The sequence below is a fragment of the Melozone crissalis genome, unplaced genomic scaffold (genome assembly GCF_028551555.1).
Source record: "Melozone crissalis strain CALT ecotype California unplaced genomic scaffold, PUWL_Pcris_2 ptg000036l_1, whole genome shotgun sequence".
NCBI lineage: Eukaryota > Metazoa > Chordata > Aves > Passeriformes > Passerellidae > Melozone > Melozone crissalis.
The window spans coordinates 6,003,112-6,026,616 of record NW_026535814.1 but is presented as its reverse complement, the minus strand read 5'-3'; the positions used below and the strand labels follow the sequence as shown (position 1 = coordinate 6,026,616).

At 36.7% G+C, this 23,505-nt stretch overlaps 1 protein-coding gene across 3 annotated transcripts in view; it reads right to left on the bottom strand.

The window, feature by feature from the left end:
* Positions 1-23,505, bottom strand: part of TRPM3 (transient receptor potential cation channel subfamily M member 3) — a 383,001-nt gene that overhangs the window by 116,185 nt on the left and 243,311 nt on the right. For all 3 annotated transcript variants that reach the window (XM_054283455.1, XM_054283456.1, XM_054283457.1), the window contains exons 2-6: positions 19,843-19,922; positions 18,999-19,203; positions 10,467-10,680; positions 7,257-7,381; positions 953-1,124 (exon numbers count right to left, since the gene is read on the bottom strand). In XM_054283455.1, coding sequence (XP_054139430.1) covers positions 953-1,124; positions 7,257-7,381; positions 10,467-10,680; positions 18,999-19,203; positions 19,843-19,922 — 796 coding nt within the window. The remainder of the gene's footprint in view (positions 1-952; positions 1,125-7,256; positions 7,382-10,466; positions 10,681-18,998; positions 19,204-19,842; positions 19,923-23,505) is intronic.

The window sequence follows — 23,505 nt, the reverse complement described above, 5'->3', positions numbered from 1 at the left end:
TATGTCACAAAAAGTTCCACCATTCCTCAAAATTGCATGTTTCAAGAGAGTTATTAGCAGAAAGGCTGCAAATGATCACTTTTGAAAAACTAGATCTGTTTTATTCCTAAAGAAATCTAATGGAGGCACAACACTCATGTTAATTTGTAAGACCAAAACAATAATTGAAATTAAGTCCCCATCTCAAAGCATGTGTACACTACATCAAGCATCAAGTGTGGGTACACTACATAAATAATAATGTTAGTAGTGAGATATCATATTTTATTTTATCCATGCAGAATGCTTACTTAGGTGATTATTTTTTCTTTTAGGTAGGAAAGTAGTACATGAAAAGAAAAAAAATATAACTTTGAGAGAAAACTGGGGCTTCAGTCTGGTCTGATGTGATATCATCAGAGTTGCAAAAGATGAAGTGGAAGGAACACCTAGGTTCATAACTCAGCTTCTGGCTTTGGCTAATGACAGCTGCCCAGGAGAAACTAATAAACACAGTGCAAAGGTATAGCAGCACTTTTATGGAACACTCTCATGGCCTATAAATATCAGTGTCTCTTCAACCTGCAAAACACTTTTAATACAAAACTCTCCCTTACATTTTGTTACCCGTTTCTGTAACTGTACTAATTTCACCTTATTCTTTACTAAATGAAGGAGAACCTAACTGTACAAAGTTCTAAGGAAGAGAGTCTACCAAAGACCTCAGCGGAATCTGAAACTTAGCAAATACTGCTTGAAACTTAGCAGAAACAAATCCAGTTATTTTTGCTCTGCAGTCTAAAACCCATTGCACTCTTAAACATAATTTTATTTTCTTTGCTCATTATTTGCTTTCCTTAGATCATGGTCACCATAGACAGTAGAACCACTCCCCCAAATGTGCAGAATTATTGCTTCTTTATACTGAGTGGTTTTTGCAATTATAAAGCAATACAAGCAACATGTTACTCACTTGTATTTATCTTCTGAAGTGAAATGTGCTTTTCCAGGTGTCTACGAAGCTTTACCTCTGCTCCATATTTACCAGTAGTACCATTGTCAGCCAAAATAAAATGGGAATGCATGCTGTTGAGCACTGTCAGCTTGCTCATGGGATTGGACATTGTCTGGTATGGTCGGACCACCTGCATTTTAGAGACAGAGGAAAAAGAAGGTACACTTAACAGAAGAGCCTCTGAACTAAATCAATTACAAGATATGAGCTGACAAGATGAAACAAAAGAAAATAAAATCAAATTAAAGTACTGCACTTGAGTACTACTGTCTTTTGTGTATAAAGTAGAAAATGACCTCAACACTTCCCTTTCAGATGCAGACGTGGCTTAAAGGGTTTTCCATGGTAATCTGTTTCAATAGTATCAATGTTCACTGCTTCCTTTAAAATCCAGCTAATGCTCCAAAGGTCTGGGTGCCTACACACACACACTGTACACCCTGTCTGATGGTGACTATCTAGACAGCTGGTGTAAAATCTCACCTTGCTCTGAGCAAATTCTTTGATTTGTCCTTCACAGACCCCACCCAGCATCATGCCTCCAGTGCTGGCTCGTGCAGAACCACCAGCACAGGAGATACACAAATACAGGTGAGTTCCCCTCCTGGAGAGGTGTATACATGATATTATGTCCCATTTTCAATTTTCTTGGAAAAACTATTGGCCCACTCCTAGCATCAGTGAAAGGGCAGTTGTGTGTGTTGAAAACAGCTCTAAAAATTTTCTGTTCAATGGGGAGCTTGCTTCACTTCCTTTGATTTGACTTCATCAGGAGAAACTGTGCAGCAGACTGAGTAAATTGCCACAGAATTATCCCACTCATAGCTACCAGACAGACCAAATAATAGCACGGGGCCACATTTGGCTGTCAGCTGCTTTGGTGGGTGTCTATTGACATAAGCAAGACTGTGCTAACACAGCAAAAGAATTGGTGTCGTGTCAAGGCATTCTGACTGATACTTCAAAGGTTTTCTAGCAATACTATTCCTTGCCTTTCTTATGTATGTCTTGTCCTTTTGGAGAGACAAAACAGAAAATCCCTAAAATGAAGTCCTAGCTGAAGAAGTGATATTAGGACTTGTTAGAAAACTCAGCTGAGCTATCCTTCATTTGCAAGGAATTTTCTTCAGACTTCTGATATCATTAAGTTTTCAGATCTAGTGCTTTTAATGCACAAATATGTACACTCAAAATCCGACATAGATGCTTGCAGACAGAAATATAATAGGTTACTGATTTATTCCTAAGCTTTTCTCTCTCTGTAATTCTAAAGACATCTCCAGTTGAGACACAATTCTTTAAAAATAATATGTATTAGCAATTCTTTCGCCAGAGATCTCTCTATATATATTATTTTCATTTGCAAATGTCTGTCTAATTTTGATCAACTCTTAGCCAGCAAGGAGAAATACACAAACTTCTTTAGCTGTTATAAAACGTCATGTAAAGGGTACTCTGTAAGCTCTTTGTCCTGCAAAAGGAGGGAATAGGTCTGAGAAGACCTGGAGGGCAGCTGGCCAACAGCAAGGGAGTGCACTACACTCTGTGAGAACAGGTGATAGCTCTGGCTCAGATTTTTCAAATGCTGTTTCTTTAGGTAACTCATTCATAGCAATTTATTCTACAGCTGCATATGAGTCAAAAAATATCAGTACACTGCTGGAATGTGTTTAATAGCTAGCTTCTACAGATACAGAAACCATGTAGCACATGGCACTGTCAGAAAGAGAAGGAAGGTTCTTTCTCGCATCCCTAAGAATCAAATAAAATCAAATTAAAACAGTGCAAATTTTCTACACTGTTATCTACCCCATGTCTCAATAAATGGACACCAGCAAGGCCTTACAGAAGAGGAGTCCCTTGAGTTGCCCATTCATTGTATGAGTACAGGCCACCCTGCAGAAAATTCTCCTGGCAGCTTGTGGTTTGTTCCTGAGAGCCACAGCTAAAAACCTTCTAACTGTGACATCTCGATCTGCAGCTCTAATGAGCTGCAGTACTGAAGCCTTCGTATATTGGCTCAGTAATGCTGCTGCAGGACAGATTAGGAAGCTATGCTTTTGTTCTGCGCTTAGGTACAAGGTGAGTTAATTATTAATAAATTTAATGGATGTGAAAATGAGACTACAATTATTTTCAATTGAACTGTTCACAGCATGCACAATTCAACATCTGAATTATTTTTTTTTTAAATAAATTTTTCTTAAACCACACTGTGAGACTTTTCCTGAGAAAAGGGTAAACAAAATCCTCAGGAAGTAAGAACACACTAGGCTTTGAGGCTACTTCCTTGAGGTTACTTGCTCTTCCACAACACTCAGCAAATTTGTGATTTCTGACTCTTGCAGTTTCCATTCCTCTGGTTTTTTTTCAATCCCTTGCATTTTACAAGCAATTTAAATAGTTGGAAAAAGTTATGACTTTAAGCTGTGCTCTCAGCCTCTTTTTACAGATATAGAATTGCATGACAGTTTGGGCTGGAAGTGACCTTAAAGACTGCTTACCATGGGCAGGGACACCTCCCACTAGACCAGATTGCTTAAAGTTCCATCCAACCTTGCAACAAGAATAGGGAGAATAGGGAATAATGTTCCTTGACATCTTCCTCTGTGGAGTTGAAAGGAATAGTTTGTGCTCAAGACAGTCCCTCCAAATAGTGTTTAATGAATGTGACAGCAGCCATGCCATGAAGCAGTATTCATGCTGCATGGGCTGAGGGAATTCTGCCAATAGGTAAGTGGCTGGGCTGACCCCAGCCTTTGCCTTTGCACCCTGAGGTGGCAGCGAGCTTGAATGAGAAGCATTGCTGTTCTCCTTAGATTCCCTGCAGGCATATGACACTCAACATAGAAACTTGAAAAATCTCTCAGGGTAACTCACCATGACAACGAGCCTGCAAGTGCCATGTGAACCAGTGCATGAATCTGAGCAGTCTATGTGGAGGCAAAGAGTTTGTGACAAACTGTGAGCTCAAAGTAGTGATGGAAAAAGAAAGAGATGCATGCCTTGCTTCCCAAGGAGTAGCAGCTGTTGTTCAAATCAAGCCATTTCTGCAGCCTTGTTCCTCTGGAGCATACCAGGGAACGGAGCAGTTCCTGATTTAATGCAGAGGTTCCTGGACCTTTTGGTTCATGCTCAAAAATTCTCCACATATGCTACAAATATGCCAGATCTTTGCCCCTGGTCTCCTACTGAGGTGACTTGGAATTAAACCCAAATGAGGACTAAACAGACCCTGAAAATAGAGACATTCATACTACAATGACTTACAAAGTGAACTCTTTTAGAAGGGAGAATGGTTCAATGTGTAGGAAGAAACTTGTTTATAATCACGGTTTTCTACAAGACTGAGCAAGCCACTTTGCTTTCTCAGTTTTATCGGAAGATATGGGGAAATAAGGCAACTAACTCCCTTGTGTCCTTTGTTTCTAAATTAGAATCTTAGAGTGTTAAGAATTGCACTATTTTCTGGTATATTGCTTTCACAGTACTGGAGTAAGACATGTGTCTTTAGGGATCTTTAAACATCACAATATAACAAACAGCAAACAGCAATAATATTTCCTTTAACTTGGTCAGTTTTCTTTATGGCTCTGAGGAAGTCCCCCAGGATTCCCAAAGGCTGACTGACTTGGAAGGGCTGGTAAACACAATTAAAGCCCTCGGCTCTGGCTCCTGGATCCGTAAGGCTGAGGCACTAGCAGAGGAGCACCTCTGCTGACTCACCTCCCTTGCCGTGAGCCACAGGGAGGCCACACGTGCTGGGGCACCTGCAGTGACCACTGCTCCCCATCTGCACCCCCTGGCCCTCCAAAACCCATGACCACAACAGCCTTCTGCCTCTATCTGATGCTGGAAGGGTATGTTTTCATAACTCTTCAGTTCTGATCATAATTTAACTAGACATAGTGCATATAGGCATAAATCCACATTGATGCCAGAGTTCACCAAGTCTTTTACTACTGGTAGACTTTTCCCCCCCCTTGTATAATCCTTTGTGGCCTTTGTTTCTTGCTTAATGATGATTCATTTTACATGCTGAGGGTACTATTTACATTTCCCCTTCTCGGTTCATTTCACAGCATTCACCTCTAATGAGCCAGTCAATACAGCACACTTTGATTTTTAAAAAGCTTCCAAAACAGCTTCCTCACCAAATGCTTCTAAAGAAACTGCATGCATTCAATAAGAGAGAAAGTCCTTTGAGGTATAAGTAACTGAGGAAAGCTGGGGGGAAGCGTGGGAAAACAGTGAGAAGGAAAAGGTAATTTTTCCGAAGGCTCTTACTAAGAAGATTTAGTGACATAAATGGCCTACCTCAAGCTGTGTAATATTCTGTTTGACATAGGTGTAAGGGATTTGTGATTGATAAGAAGGGTGAAAAGCTTACAAATATTTCAGTGGACTAATGTCTTCATAAAACAGGTTGATGAGGTAATTAAATGGAAGATGAAATTTTATATCAGTAAGCATAAAGCAGTATCATTACATGTGCATCAGAGATGGATAAAACCAGAAGTGCTTTAGCATTACATCATGCCATTGATGAATAATTTCATAAAACTATTTCGGCCAGGAGGTTGAGAGAATAAATTTTATGTTGTCTATCAAAGGTAGAGTTTGAAATATTTTTGTCTTAGTGATGACCCTGTAATTGTAACCCTACTGACATACTTGTGTCTGCCTTAATAGAAAACCCTACTCAAATTAGTTCTAACTTTATATTAAACTTTTTTCATTTTGTATCTGATGATCAGAGTAAGTTTTAAGTCTTTTATGATGTAATCAGAAAGGCTTTTTAAAAAAAAAGTTGTTTATTTTAAAATAAAATTACCGTAAAACTTATTGGTTTCCTGATAAATTGGAAGGATATTTAGTGGAATGCATTGCTTAAAGAACTCAGAGGTCAGGGGAGTTGCTCCACTTGGCTGGAACATCTGGGAAATCAAGGGTTTTTTTAGCTTTTTCTGCAAAAGAAGGCTCCAGATCCCTTTAAACAGGCAGTGACTGCCTCAGAACTGAGGTAAGTTTGCAACAGGAGGAAAAAAGTAATAAAGGAATAGAAATGTTTGAAAATTCATGGCTAATTTTAGGTTTTTCTTAACTTTGTTCCTGTTATGTATCCAGAACCCCATGCCTAATCACTAAAGACTATATATTTGAAAATGATGTGTACATTACACTTCTTTAAGGAGATACAACACATCCTTGTGATTATCTTTTTTTGCTAATTGCCTTCTGCACTGCACCTCAGAAGAGCTCATTGGTGACTCAGAATTACTGTGGCAAAGTCTGATCATGCTTTTTTTTGTGGTATTAGAGCACAAAACTCCATGCTAATACACTTCCCCCTAAGAGTTTTACTTTCATAATGGATTGCAAAAAATTCCAGTTGGATAATTTTCTTTATAACTTCATTGTAACTCCCCTGACTTAAGAGACACTTGAATCTTCTTCCCCTTCCCAACTTGGACATGGATACAGAACACACAGAGAAGAATGTTTTACGCTAATGAAGACTAGGAGGAAGTTCTTCATGCAGATTTAAAACTCCTCCACTCACAGTTAGTCACTAGTTCTCAGACAGATTTCTTAGGAATGAACCAGAAGAGGGAACAAAATAGTTTCAGAAAAGTTTCAGATAACAAATAACCAGTGCAGACGAACTATTCATTCATTTAAAAATTGAGGAGTTAATCTTACTGTATTACAATTTTAAAAGAGAAGAATGGTGTGAAAGGAGAAACACCTGGCCCCGTCCTTCAGAAAGTGGCTAAAGCTGAATAATTTGAGGTCGCTCTTATCTACAACACCCAATAGGACCTTTCAAAATTACATCAATAAAAATTTGTGGAGGGAATATATTCTAAGGAGGATAGCCTGAAATTTTGAATTTGAATTGAAACCAAGGAATTATAGTATTGTTTGAAAATAAGCCAGATTTCAAGTTTTGCAATCAGTATTCTCTTAAGCACCTTTCTGGGTTCATAGAGTTCTAAGGATGAAGCTTTGATATATTTTTAAGAACAGCTTTTAATGAATTGCCCTGATAATTTATTTTTAAATAACATACAGTAGAGAATTTTTAATGCTGCCATGGCAAAACCTGCCATCAACCCTAATGGAAAATCTGTGTACATATTGACTTTTTGCTGCAGATAAGATTTCTAAGAGAAATTGCTAAGTGAGGGATGGAGAGGACAGAAAAATAACTGGAAGATTTATAGATATTGGAGGTCATCCATGTCTATATAGGTCTTACATCTTTGCCAATCAGATCCTCTTGGTTTTCCACAATCCCCCAGGGAGCTATACCGATGGTGCAGATCTTCCCTCGAGATTTTGAGGCATGATCTTTCAGGGCATCTCCAACATGCCGAATGACCCCTGGCAAAGAAGGAGCATAAAACAGAAATTCATAATTATGTCTTTTTCGTTCATTATCATAAGGATTTTGTATAGACCTGTTTTTTTAGGGAATACCTGTGCCTATTGTTACAATTAAGTAAAACTATAAATACAGTCCTATTTCTTAGTATTAATTTCCTTGAATCTATTTTATTGAATCCAAAAATTACTAAATGAGGTAATAGGAAAAAATACACAGCTTTAGAAAGAAGAATGGAAATGCTGACTGTTCACTGCCGCTTCTTTGTCTGCACTTGTGCTCACATGTGCATGCAAGCATTTGTGTATTTCCAGGCACAGAAAGAAGCATAGGAATTAATTGTGCTCCCCGCCCCCCACCCCCCAACTCCCTCAGAAGTGCAGCTCATACACAAAGGCTCCCAATCAAGGATGGAAATGTGAAAACATCATTATGCTACTCTGTGATGAAGCTATTCTGCCACTCTTTCCAAACAAACTCAGTCACCTGAGATAGCTTCCAGCAGAGTATTAGTACCCACCCTGGCAATCAGTGAAAAAACAGAAATTAGTACAGAGAGAATGGCTACTTCCCAGCATTCTTCCAAGGGCTTCTTGCTTACCCTAGACCAGCTTTGGCAGTGTTTCAGTGGTATCTCTGTGCAAAGGACAAGTGTCATTTCTCCTTTTTTTAAAATTAAATAATCTTTTAAATTATTAATTTAAATATTTTTAATTATTAATATAATCTATCTATTAACAACTATTTTTAGAATGTGGCTGCACTGAAGCAGACCTGTGGGTTTGCTGCAGATGGTATCTGATTTTCAATTGCAGAGTTTCTATGTTGTTTAAATTTCACTATTTCAAGATGACCAGATAGAAATTACACTCACACAATTGTTAGGATTTTGGTTTTAGTTTTCTGAACTGTAAATGACTGTAAATGTAAGAAAACTCCCCACAACCTAACACATCCCCTGTGTGCTTGAGTCTAGTATTATTCCTGTGGTGGAAGGTTAAAAAGTCCCAACCCTGGACCTGCCATCAGCTATGAACTAAGCTGTTATCCAACAGCCTAAAGGATTTAAAGCAGAAAATCTGCCCAGACTGCAAAATTTTATCTTGTTTAGAATAATCAATTTTCAGCATGACGTGAATATTCAGAACAACAGTCATGTTTATAGCCAGGTATGCTCTGTCTCTCCTATGTAACTGATTCTCAGTCCAACAGCAGTATTTCAGCACATTTCAGTTATAATTTTCATTAAGAGAAACTCAATTTTAATATTCATCTTCAACAAAAGAGACTGTACCAAGAAATTCTCAGTTTTTATGATTTCACAAATAATTTTCAGCTATGCAGTTTGAAAACCTAGTCATTAAGCAATCAACTGCTTTCCTCCAGAAATTAAAGACAACAATGAGAGATTACTGACATTGAAAAATTTCTTTTTAAATTGTTTGTTTTTAAAACAGCAGAGAGACACTTGAACTACATTGTTTTGTCTAGGAAAAACAGTCCTTTCTAACAGCATTTATGATGACTTTCCTGGTTCATTTGTAAAGTTTTGGCATTTGCAAATGTGAGGACTTGAAAAATGGTAGGAAGCAGTTATGCATTTGCCAAGTACAAGTGTTATCATCTGTCCTTTTTTAAAAAAAATCTATATTTTGATTTCTACAGTTGCTCTGGTAATCAACTGCATTAAGTGTACGACACGTACACTTTTCTGATGTTATTTTAACATAGAGCTTACATCTATCTTTGCCATCACCATGACAAGAGTGTCTGACAACTAATATAATTACCACTAGATTGCACAGATCAAATTTAATCTGATTTTATTCTTTATTTTAAAGAGATATGAGGCATATTACATTTGTGTCTATTTCTCTAACACTCCAAAAGCTATGCCTCTTTGCTTTCTTCAGGCACCAAGCCTGCCAGAATTCAAAAATTCTTTGGACAACATTCACAGACACATGGTGTGATTCCTGGGGCTGTCCTGTGCAGGGCCAGGAGCTGGACTCTTTGGTCCTTGTTGGTTGCTTCCAACTCAACATATTCTATGATTCTGTGCTACTTGTAGTGCTGCTGTGATAAAACTGAGTACTGCTTTAAATTTGATGTGCTCTGAAAACCAAGTCCAAGACTCCTATTAAGCATTTATATTCAAACATGTAGGAGTTGATCCACCATGCACTAAAATTAACGATAGAATGATTACATTGTTTTTCAGAGACAGTAAGAAGATACACTCTTACTAAGTAAAAATTATAGCTTTGTTACTGCAGCAAAGGAGAATGACAAAAGAATTTACAAGTTCATGTCCTAGCTCAAAACCTTTTGCAATTCTCTGTAGCAGAACTTTTTTGACTTTTCCCCAAATCTCTCCCCCTTTCTGCCTCCTCCAGGGAGGGTAACTGAGATGTCAATGCCACAATTTTCTGTCTAGGGATCTATGTTTTGCAGCTTATTCCCAAAGTGTACATGCTGTCTACTCGCAGTGCTGGGCCAGCTGCTGTCTTGGGTCCCTAGGACATGTGTTTGGTGTATCACAGATGCTCTTTGACTAGAAATGGCAGATATAGCTCTTGACAAAAATGTAATAGCAAAAAATTAGGTTGAACTCTCTACAAGTAAGGAAGAAGTTTCCCACCACATCCAAAACGCAGAACTTTTTTCCTTTAATACTTTGGGTCACCTGACTAAATAAAATAAATGTCCTTTCTGGATGAAAGTGTTTCCGGTTTTGTGTAATAAGAGCTCGACTTTGACTAGTAGTCCTTCCATGCAGCTTACAGCTGACCTTATAAAAGTCTTCCTTGGTGATATACTAATACAATTGCCTTGCAGAAGGTTTTATTTTCAGCTCCAAAGTGTGCTTTTCATACTTTAGTGAACCTTTTATTCTGTTTTATACCTACCAGCTGCCAGTTTGGTATGAACTTCGCATTTTCTTGTTTTCAGATAGTACAGAAATTACTAATAAAAATAAAACATAGAATGGCTTTCTAATGTCATAATTCCTACTTTCCCCACCTTTTTTTGTGATGAAGTCTCTTAGATGCCACTGTGCTTTTTTTTCAATGTTGCTCTTACCTGTGTTTACTCCTCCAGTGAATATCCATGCTCCAGTTGTCATTGCAGCCTTAATAAGTCCTTTTCCAAAGACCTGTTTGAGTTTTGGCTGAAGTTCAAAATTCTGAAGGCCCCCGTGCACAGAGATGAGAAGTTTGGGGAGCTCAAGTTGCCACTCTTTGGTCATCAAATGCAGAAGAAGGTCAGGCTTTGTGTCAAAAGACACACGTACATACTGCAGGAACAAGGGCAACAGTAGAGAGTAGAGAAAAGAAGATTGGTTATACCCACTGGTTTCTAATGTATATTATCTGTGGCCAAGAGACCACAAAACCAGTAACTATTTGCTAACCCGATGATTCGTTTCCTAGTTGAGAAACAAGGAATAATGGAACACTTGCACTTCACAGGCTAGACAATTTTCTTTGTTTAGGAAATTAAGAAATTAATTGTTTTAAAATCCTTAGTAGTGTTTGAAAGATTAATGTTTACAATTTATAAATGCAAAAGCTGGACCAAAAATATAAGAGGTCTGTCAAAGGGGACCTAGGTAGTCAGGGTCACAACTGTGTATTAACTTACACCTCATTTTCAAATTACTGAAGTCAAACCCTCAAAAGGTAAGAAATAATGGATAAAACCCCATTGTTCAAGCACACATAGGGTTAAACTGGGCAAAACTACCAAACTGATACTTTCCAGATGAAAGAATGCTAACTATGTACAATTTCATGATCTTGCCTTAGAAAACTCTAGATCCTAAAGGAGCTGTGAAACAAATTTTTGCATTTCCAGTTGCTGGCTGTTCTGTGCTACACATGCAGCAATTTGTGCCAGGGGAGACCATACCCATCTGTGTGTGCTCAAAGATAACAACTGCATTCAAAATTCTTACAGCACTATTGTATCACACAAATACATGTCTCTCTCTGTTACAAGCCTTTCTCCTACTCTTTCTGTTGCTGTTTCACAAAGCCCATGACAGGGCACGTAATAATTTTTTGATTTCTGGTTACATAGCAAAAACGGGAAAAATTCTTTCTATATTTGCTAAGATCTGGAAGACCCTCTTAATAAAATAAAATAGGTTGCAGAAAGCACTCACTCGTCTGTCAAACTTCTGATTGAATCAATACCTATAGAGCAGCTTCAGCAGTCTTTCCCTTGATGGGTTGTCAGCACAGGCATCAGGTGCATGCCTTGGCCTTCAGCCTGTGGAATAACTTGTCCTAATTTGTTTAATGCAACATGCCAGGTAGTATAATATCCGTACATATTTTGTAATAATTTTGTCCCTTTTTGACACATCTAATCAGTATTTCTTGCCAAAAGTTCATGATCTTTTAGCAAGAAAAATAAAAATAATAATAAAAAACATATGATAGTAAAGTGGTTTCCTTTCTAGTTGATTAAGAAATAAGGACCTGACATTTTCCAGAGGAAACTACTAATAAACAGTATTTTTTGCAAGAATGGGTTGTTGCACAGTAAACATCTACTGGTAACATTTCTGGAAGCAGAAGCCTGTTTGCACAATTAGTTGCTGGGGGGTGCAGCCAAACTGAAAGCTGATTAAGAACTTGGGAATGCACATTCACCCCAGTGCACCAATAATGTTCTCTGCAGCAGCCAAGGAAACCCACAACAGCTACTGGGCATAAAAACACAGTGTTCATGTCTGTCAAGCTCATTAATATAGATGAACTGCCTCCTCGGTAGCTACTCAGTCAATTTCCAGTGTGAAATAAAATCTTGTATGGCACCTGATCCCACTGACTAGACTGAGACATTAAAAGTTTTCAAATTGGGATTTTAGAGTTGTCAAAGTTTTAACACACCAGAGAGTGTGGAATAAGAAGAATGATCCTTTTTCCCCTTTTCATGTCTTAAGGGAGATGTGAGGCTGCAAAGGGCACCTGGAGGCGTTCACAGACAGCATCCTTCATGGGGCCAACATGAAAACTCTGTTGGTCAAACTACAGAGCCTCTGGTTTGGAATCACTGGTACCTCACCCTGCTTTGTGGTGAAGACAGACTGCAAGTCTTCAGAAGATTAAGGTGAATTCATACTGGCAATGACCATATGTTGAAAATATGTTCAAAACATGCCATTGCATCATCTGGGATGATGCTAAGATGAAGGCACAAAGGGCATCAGATGTGTATTAACTAATCTGGACAGTGACTACTTTTTTCTTCGTTTTTTTATTCTTTAGATTTTTAAAAAAATACCTCAGAATGTGTGATTTCACTGACCCTACCTTCTTAAGTCTGTGTGTTACTCTTCTTATACATGAAGACCTCTGAATTCCAATAAATATAAATCTATAAAGTGATTACAAAAGAAGTATTTTCTTACATTTATTTGAAATGTAGACAATTTGTATTAGAAGCAACTGCTTGCTTTTTATACTACAAGAAAATCCCCTTTACATTTAGTATAATTTTACTTTACAAAGTGGAAATTTAATGAAAAATAAATATCTAAGGTTCTTTCATGTAAATTAAAATTTAAATCAAGTAAGATAAGATTTAGTGGTTTAGAAGTTTTTGGTAAGGATGCCAAACATGATTTTTCTGTTGCGCATAGCATTCAATTTTTATGGCTATTTGAAAAATTTTTCTCTTAGAGAAGGAATTTTTAGTTTGGCATACTTGAATTTACTCTTTTGCCATTACTTAATAGGTTAGCTAGTAAGTAAAAGAGAATTCTTCTGTCCTATTTTTAAAAGTTTACATTAAGTTATAAATCACACCTTTAAGGCCACTTTATCCTGTAACAAAAATTCTTGTCTTCCAATCTTGTAATAGAATATTTATCGCTATCATATTTTGCTTAGAATGTTAATGAGTATTTCTTTGGTTTCTGAATTCTCTTGCTATAGCCTCTGGAGGTTACAACTTGATATAAAGATACAAAATTTGAATCTGAGCCAAACCACTATGCTGTTGTGCTATGAAATTCCATGCCTGGGGTATCTGTCAGCTGTAGAAATTACCAGTTCTAATGGGGAATGATTTAGCCCTTTCTTTATGGGAGAAGTATATGGACAGGATGCAAGAATTCAGTTTGTATGTGTTGGCAAATCAGAGCAAGTTAGGAAGCAAAAGTACAGTGTTGGGAAATTTAGGAGACTAGAGAATGGAAAAGTACAAAGCCGTGGCTAATTCCAAGTCCTGCACCTGTGAGATAGCGTGTCCTTGGGCCTAGCTGTAGTAGGATAACAAACAGTGAAAGAGACATGAGAAAAGAGAGATGTAACCCCTAAGGAATGAGGATGAGTTCATGGTATAGTTTAACCAATAGATTGCTTGGCTTACAGAATATTCATAAGCTTATTATTTGCTGTATAAGTGTTTGATACTTTTTTCAATAAACTGGACCTGTGATGAACCAGCTGGTGTCCTGGTCCCCTTCCTACGACAGTACAGTTCTGAATCACAAAACCTACAGACTGGCCTGACTGGCATCAACACAGAACGTGAAAGGACAAAGCATCACACTTGAGCTGCAAGGCCCATTTCATCCCAGACCAGCATGGTGGTAGTCAGCAAGGGTGCATTTCACTTTTTTTGTCAAGTGTTCTCTAAAACAAACCTATGCCCACCAACCAGTCAAAAGGCCAGACACTTCCAATTTCGACTCCAGTGCTCTAGGGCAAAAGTCAAAGCTCCTGAGAAAGAGAATTACTACTCTGTTACTTAAGCACAGCTGTCTCATTAAAGTACTTGGTGAATGATTGCAGATGAGAGCATCAGTGAATAAATTAAAGACACTCAGAATTTGTTGTATTTCTGAAAGTAAATCTATTCAGACAACATTCTGTGATCTGAATTCTAACATTGCTCCTATGTTTCTTTTTGGTAACTTAAGTTTCTACCACTACAGATTTGCCTTCAAATTAAAGACTGGTTGCCCACCACTTGCCCCAAAAGTGTGATCCTCACAAAAAAAAAAAAAAAAAAAAAAAATTAGATGCAATTCTCACTGAATTAAACAAAAACTCTGCTGCTTAGACTGAAACCAAATTGGTTCTGTACAAGTTATTAAGTTAATTCCTCTTACACCTTAAGGCCTAATCCTAGTTCCACTAAACAATCAGTGAAAGGACCCTCATTGATTTAAATGGACTTTGGATAAAGGTTTTTCTGTGTGATTTCCCCTTTTTCTCCATGTAGAACACCATCTTTTAAATTTTGTAAATATTTTTTAAGAAGTAATTTACTATAACAGAAACAATATTTGCTGTTTTTTCATGGTTTATGCAAGTTATATGATTATCTTTTTTTTCTTCTCAAAAGCCCTGATGACTTTTGGCATCCTTTTAATACAGTTTTTATAAAACTCAATGCATTTTAAACCAAGAAAAATACCTTTTCCTTGACTGACTTCCAAATAATAAAGTTTTAAGGATCTGAATATTAGCAACTTTGGTTAAGGAACTGTTAATGTTGGAATCCTACTGATGCTTTTTCATGTTTCCTTACACTATAAGAGAAAGCAGATAACACTGAAGTAAACTTCCTTTCTTTTGCAGCTGCAAACTTATTTTAGGATTTTACTCTGCATATGAAATGTATAATTGAAATGCATTCAGTGAGGAGGAATCTATTTAACTCACCAAAGGCTTTTCAAACAGCCATCTTCCATTTAACCCTGAAAAACCATGAGGAAATTTTAGTTCTGCAAAGAGCAATCCTTTAAAGAAGTTTATAGACGATCCAGGCCCAGCAGTTAATGAGAGAACATTAAGGGTGTGTGTGTGTGCGTCTAAAGGCAGATAGTGTATTATAAAAAATGGGTTTAGTTTGCTCAAAACTGCAGTGCACAATGCATCTCTGCAAGATTGTCTAAATTGGTACAGTGATGAACAGAACACATTTTCAAATTTTTCAGAATATTGCCCTTAACTGGAATGGAATCACTCACATGAGTTTGATAATTGCTTTCTGATTTAATAAAATGCTAGTATAAAGTTAGATAAGTGTGTTACTTAAGCTGCAAAGAGCTGACTAGCATAAGCAGATAATATTTTATTAGCTTTCCTGTATTTTTCTCAATTTTATTAGCAAAACGTATTAATAAAATTTATGTACATCCACATGCCTCTCACATCTTCTTACAGTTGTTAAATTTGAAAATCTGCTATAAAACTAAAATAATTGCAGACAAGCAAAATTGTTAATTGCATTTCTTACATATTAATGGGATGAGTCACTTGTAAAGAAAATATGAGATTGACAGAGATCTAAATACCACAGTCTTGTTGCAGGATCATCTGTGGTTGCATGAAATGGAAGGAAAGGCCTTTTTAGTAATTGATCTTGTTAACCAGTGTTACCTAACCTCACCTATGTGTTTCTATATAATATCCTGCACAAATTATTGAGCTATTTGTATGATTGATTTAAGAAGGATAATGGAGCTGCACTGAAGATACTTTAACAACTCCATGGCATTAGCAAAAGTCATTCTGTTAGGGAATTTTTGTTCCGCGCGGCTGTGGAAATGAAATTAATGGCTCAGTAAGTTCTATTTACAATATGTAAACCTATATCTTTGTTGTTTTGTTCCAAATCCACATGTCCTGTTAGAATTTCAATATAATTTTCATTTCCACAGCTAAAGATCTGTTTGTTGTTGTCTGGTGGCAACTGATATAATATTTTATTATGGAAAGTATTATTACACTTGCTATATATTTTGTATTAAAATCTAATTCTGTTACTTCAAATTGAGAAAACAATTATCTGTCAGTTTTACATTGAACTAGTCTGTTCCATTAGTTGACTCCTGGTTTCCAAATTATAAATCTAAGGTTATGGTTCCTGTTAACAAACCCCACCCAATTCTCTGAAGTCCAATTCAGAACAATTTAACAGTTTTGCTGTTAGCACAGACCCAGAAAATACTGCTCAGTTCGGTGTTTCCTTAGCTTAGTGATTTTCATGTGTGGGCATCCATTTCAGGAAATAAAATAGGGAATAGGTGGAAAATTTAATGCCAATTTTTTCCCTTGAGGATTTTCTTGATTTTGCCAGCTTGCCAAATCTTGCTGCTTTGTAAGGTTATTTTATTAGCCAATAGGTAAAATATAAACTTACCATGATTGCCAGCAAAAACCAGCTGGCATGCTATAGCGTTATTTGATAGCCAGTATGAAAAACCATTTTTATAAATATTTATCATGTTTTCTCCCCTTTATCTGTCTTCCCTTATCTACACTGATCAGATTCTCTACATTTGGGTTTGAGAATGCACAGCTGAGCAAGAATACTTCCAGTAGCTACCATGTACTCGCTCCTTTTTTTTCAAGCCTTATTTTATCAATAAGCCTACTTTTTCCCTCCTCTGCTGAAAAAGTTGGTGGTTTCCTTTGGTCGATCAAATTCTTGTCTTCCACAGAAACCTTTGGATTTTTAAAATTTTATTATTTGTTAAATTTTATTATTTTATTTTGGGAAAATCCTAGTACCCAGTAAATGCAAAGGTAGGAGTTTAACTTTCTATTAATAAAACAGCAAAAGTAGTTAGGCAACTTTTTGACCATAGTGTACCCTAAAACAATGTTTGGGCATGGAAATATGAACACAAGGACATCTTCATGTTGCTTCTGTGGCAAACACATTATAACAAAATTATTTTATCCATTTCCATTTAAATTGTTATGCAAGCCTCCTTATTTGTGTTTTGGTCTTATGTAAGGCATTTTCCTCACTGGTGGAAAGCAATCACAAAACTCATTTGAGAGATATTTACTGGATTGTTTAATTTGAAGCACTTTTCCCACCAGTGGAATAATCAAATTTCAGGAGATTCTATAGGCTTTTTTTAATGAATGGAGAATGTGTTTTATTCCCATGTTTTAGGTGGGGTTTAATGATTACAAATAGATGGCATGTGCAGCTTCTTGATTCTATTTATTCTGACAAAATAAATCTGGAGAATTTATTCTGACACAATAAATCTGGAGAATTTCCAGCAATAAATGCATTGTCTTTATCCCTAAGTTTTAAATTGTTATTTAGTTTTCTGGGAGTTTAAGTCTCTTTTTCCATTTTCTTTTTTTCTTTTTTCTAAATTGTTCATGGTTTCACTCCTGACTGCACTCTGTGACAATGATTTTCTTTCCCTTTTGCTGACTTCCAGTTTTATCTCCTCAGTTGCACTTCAACTGTACTTCTTTGAGCACACAGCATGAAACTTTGAGTGTGTCCTGTCTCTTCTGGCACTACGCCAGGACATCAGAATCCCAGCAAATATGAGAAATCCTCTAAAAGAGTTGGTGTCAACGGCTTCCATAAAACCTTCATCATTTCTTGGCTCTCCAAGACTACTTTTGCCTGGGCAGAGCTGTTTATTACCTTATAGCAATCTTCAAGGACATCACTGAAAAAGCTCTTATCCCTTCTCATAAAACTGATCCAATGCAAAGAATCCATGTAAGGTTAATAACATTCATTACTGTATCTTTGGACCTCTGGCCTTGCAGATTTTTAGGTGGTTGGTTATCAATTGAACATTTCTCTCAGAGAAATTACCTAATTTTCTGTTTCTTGGTGCAGCAGCGCTTTCTAGCTTCTATCAAATAAGCAATCCATCTGCACAAACAGAACCATACACTTGAAAAGTCACTCCAACTCCAGCACTTCTGTACACATCTGAGGAAAATACTTTGCCCTCGCTAGCATAATACCTGAGATTTTCACTGTCTTTACTCTCTGTTTTTTATGACAGACCTGAGTCACCTGTTGGGAAGAATTCATGCACAGAAAACAGTACTGGATTGCTGCACAGGTTATTCTGCAAAGTGCCCAGGAGCTCAGCTTCTGCCCTCAAGCCCAAAGAAGTGTATTGGCCATGAAGTCCTAGGCACATGCTCCTCTGTTATTCCCAAAGATCCAGTTCTGCAGTTTAGATAGAGTCAGAGAGATTGTTCCTTTCATGTAATATTACATAGAAGAAATAGACTCATGGATTAGTGTGTGTGCTGGAAATGTATCTCCAAGTTAGTGGAGCAAAGCCTTTAGATCAATGCACTTTGATACCACTCCACAGGGATGGAGTAACTACTTGATCAAGACATTTTGTAGGTCCTAGATTAGACACTTCCTGGAGCCTCTTACCTCACTGAAATATGAACCTATACTTCCTATACACATCTACTTCCTATACATGTCTGGAGGAAAATTAATGGGAATTTGGTATTTTTAAAATCTGTCAGCTTTACAGACACAGCCAGGAATGGGAAATCATAGATGAATTCTAAAACTCTTCAGAAAAAGAGCAATGAGTAGCCATTGGAATAAAATTAAGACAGCAGCACATTAAGGCCTTCAGCCTTCATAAAGGTAGCTCCTCTTGCACTGCGCTCCAGCTTTTACAGTTAATTTTGTTCACCCACTCTTTGACACGTGACACATAAAAACATACATTCCAGTCGTACAGGCAATAACACTCTAGCATGAAGTTAAGAAAGAGCATTGTCCATTCTTTGTGAAGGCTGACTTTTAGCTAGCAGCATTATCTATCTAAGAGAAAAACATGGTTACCATGGCTTTATTGGAGTGGCCTCCTCCCTGGAACTCGATGGTTCCGAAGGCGTCCGTCGGGCTGAGCTGCGTGTGCTTGCTGATGGACCACTTCTCTGACTGGATGTCATTGCGAGCCAGCCTGGTTTCACTTTTCTCATTCTGAGTAACGGAGGCGCTTGGAGGCTGTCCAATGTGTTGGCCTGTCAGACGCCCACAGCAACACCTATGACATTAAACAAACAGAAAACCCGAGTCACGTGCGTGTATAAACTGGACAGGGAAAAAACTACAAAAAGAACCCAACCCCTTTTCAGGTCTGCTGATTCCTTTCCTGAAGCCTTTAGGTATGGAAGCACCAAAGTATATATATTACCTTTATTCCCTTGTGTCTTGTTTACTTTGGACTCCCCTGTATTTCAAAAAAATCATGCTTTGTTCTAAATATGTACCAAATGAAATTAAAGAATATCTCTTTTCTTCAAGTAACATCAGGACAAGTAATCAGCTTTTGCATGGATTTGTACAAATTTTAAATTGCTAGTTTAATGCATCTATTTGCTTTCAACAGTGTTGTGTCATGTATCCAATTTAGGTAAATATTCAGTGCACTGAATATTGAGCTAAGAAGATAAGGAAATTAAACACAGATGCTGATCTACCCTTGATTTATCTTTTTTTCTTATGAAATAAGTTTTGAAATGTAAACAAATTGTTCCCATAGGAATCCATCACTGCAGATGTAATTCAAACACCTTCTGAGTAAGTTTACAATACTAATACCATATCCATACTATGCATACATATATAGAGTCACTTTTTTTTTAACCAACTTTCATTTTTCATACAAGTAACATGCAATTACCTATGGGGGTCTTTGGTGCTGGGTATGATATGGACACATTCTCGCTTGTAAAATGCTCTTTCTATCCATGATTTCTGTGCCTAAAAAAGAGAAAGGAAATGCCTTGAGCTCTGGTTTTGTATTATATACAACCTTTAGTACAGCTGTAGAAAAATTTTAAACAGAAGAGGAAATTTCACTGACTCTTCAGATAAGCAGTGCATATTTTGTAGAGGGCAAACATTCCATTAGAAGTATGTTTCCCTTCTAGAGCTAAGCAACCAACACAAGGTTTTAATATTCTTTTCTTATTCACTAGCCAGATAACCTCTTTGCTATTACCATATTCTCCTAACAGAGGAAGAAATCTCTGGAGAAGAATGAACTCAAACTCTAAACCTTTCTGTATGGCAGAAAAAACCCTGCGCTTATTCACTAAAAACACCTCTGTTTCCATATCAGTGATACAACTAAGCCAGCTCTAATTAAAAAAACCTACAACTAGACCAACAAAATTACCTGAAACATTTTTACACTAGCACTGAGAGTACTGTTTAACGCAGAGGCAGAAACTACAGTTTCTATGTGGACACTTAAAAAAAAAAATCTGTTTTTGAAACAAAACACAGAAAATTTTAACATATTTAGTCAGATGATTAGCAGGTAGCCTCTAAAATAATAGCTGTGGTTGTTCATAACACTCAAGCTCTTCCATCACATATTCACAAAAAAGCAGGAAATTTCCTGCAACATAGTCTTAATTGTCAGATACAAAAGAAGTCCTTTCAAACAGAGAGATGGGTAGGAAAGAAAAAAGGGGAAAGAGAAGAAACAACACAAAACAAGAAAGGAGAGAATTTCAGAGCTCTGAAATATTTTTAATTATCTAGGAAATCCTCACTACATATAATATGAGTTCCGGCAAGCTCTCTAAAACACTCACACACATAGAACTTAATAAGACAATTGAAGCTTTCCTTTGAAAATTCATTTAAAACAAATTCACTTAATACATTTAAATAATAAAATTACCCACTTAACTACACAGCATAAACAGAACTATAAACTATGGACTATGAAAAAATTATCTGAGAATTAAGTAATGTTATGAGCATTTTTCCTCTATGAAAGGACAACTTTTGAAATTGCCTTTGTAACTAACTGATGTTAGTTTTTACTATACAATGATATAAAGGTAATACCTACATATTACTTTAACTAACTAATCTTACATCACTGTCTAATGTTATCTTCTTGTCTACTCAATCTGTATCCTGTTTTCCATGTTTAAAACCAGAACCCTCTGCTTCTGAAAAATGTGAAAATTACTGTGAAGTAAAGAAATTTCTTGGAGTTGGTGAATGTCACTAGCACAAACTATAAAATAACATCACAAGAATTTCTAGCTATGTCTACCACTTACCAGTCCCAGTATACAGAATTTATTCTTCTGCTTTTTACAGAGAAAATAATTCCTTGCTGGATCTAGTGGTTACAGGTGCTATTTAGCAATATTTTATCTTTAGTGTCCATACATTTTTATTTGAAAAATCTGCTGGACTTAAAATCTTGTAGGAATAGCATATACCTAGGCTTACTTTCACAGTCAGGAAAAAAACCCCAAACTTAAATAAAACTGTATTTTACTGGGCAAGATATATTTTGTTTGAACAAAGTATAGTTAAATAGAAATTCTGAAAGCTAAAAGAGTTATACTTCACCTAAGAGAGACTACCTTGAGATTTAATTTATCATAACTTCTAAATATCCTTTTTAAAATATATTACTGTTTTCATCCTTTTCTGCGAACAATTTGCCATGGTGAATTTCCTGGCTACATAGAAGTAATGTGTCTTTTCTAAAGGTGGTCACTAGCTAAATTTATCTTAAGTTCCAGTATGAAAAGGTGCCATAACAGGTACTTCACTGAAATTTTTTCACTAGATATAAAAGCAATATTTCAAAATGCAAGAAATTTACATTTAAAATTTATTTTCCTACTCTTTCTCCTTTTTTTTTTTTTTTTTTTTGCAAGTGGAAAAGAAACACAGCTACATTTAAAAAAAAGTTAGTAACAAAAATAATAATTTGTGTTGGAATTTTCGTCATGCTTCTTCAAAGGTAATATTGTAAAAATAACAGTCAGGTTTAAAATATTTATTCACATCAGAAAAAGATACTTTCCAGCTTTTGGATCTCAGACAATGTACTCTCCTATCCAGCAGAGTTGTGATGACAAAATATGTAATTTACTAATCTCATAATTTCTTGTCCTTCCAAATTTAAAAGAAAGCATCTGGTTGCACTGCCCCATGCCAGTTATCCTTCTGCAACTGATAGAATTTGCAATGAACTATAAACCTCAGAGATATAATAAATTATACTACTTGCTGTAGAGTCTTCCTAACAGAATAACTTCAGGAAATCAACATATTAATAACTATACTGTCTGCACAAAATTCTCACTTATAATGCAAATTAGTAAAGTAATAAAAAGTTTAGAAGACTATAGCAAAGTATTTTCAAGACTAATAGAGCAAGAAGCTTATCTTCTGTTTCTCTCCAAAGACTCCTTCAGTAATGGTTAATGAGACAATTTAAAGTCCACAGTGAATTCATAAAGTACATGCCATACTTGAATTCGGGTTATTCATTGTTTAACTCTCCAGGTGCGTCTCTCTTTTCATTAACCTCGCTGCAAAATCTCACCAAGAACATTTTGTTTCTCTTTCCTTTACCTGGGTATCATTTCCTTGGCGTTTGAGGCTGTCCCGCAGCAAGCCCTGCTAGCCGGTTTCGCCGCGCCCGGTCGCTGTTTCTGGCCCTGGGCATGGCGAGCACAGGCAGAGCCAGCAGAGCCCTTGCACCCATTAGCTGCCTGGAATGTGCTGCTCTGGGATTAGCCTTGTTAAGGGTTCACTGGGCACTCACCCATGGCCCCACAACACTGCTTGGTTTGAACATCTAATCTGACACCAAAAGAAAAACAAATCCCTTGAGAGCTTGGATTTAACTGGCACAAGCCTTGATGGGGTTTTTGTCTCCTCTCTTCTTTGCCCCCTGAGAAAGCGAGCTGGTCAAAGTGTGATAAGATGCTTGGAGTGCTTAAGTTTGACTCAGGAAAACCAATCCATCAAAAGAAACACTGTACTAAACTGGAAAGAGCTTGAGAACACAGGAGAAACTGTTAAGCTCCAAAGAATGAAAGCAGTGTATTTATTGGGCAACTGTGAGAAATCTATACAAAGTTGAAATATATTGCAAATAATCAACAATAGCATTTTCCTAAAGAAACTGGGGGTTTGTCTCCGTTTCCCACCAAAACTGCTGTACTGTAGTGCATATAACTTTTCATAAACACAAACCTTTGTCCCACAGAAAAAAGCAGCTGCATTGTTTTCATCATAATTAAAAGCTGGTAACTTTAACCAAAAGTTGAATATTAACAAATCTGGGGACTACTTCTTTGCTGTGCCCTCTTGATATTAACACAGATGAACAACTTTTTCACATGAACATCTTAATTTTTATTTTAGTACCTAGCAATAACATAGCTTTAGTTACTTACTTAAAAGTTTTTGACACATAAAGTATTTTGACTCTTAACCCCCACCACTATATTTACATTAGCTCATACATATGCCTACATCCCTTCCTTTCCTTATCATTAATGTGCATGAAAAA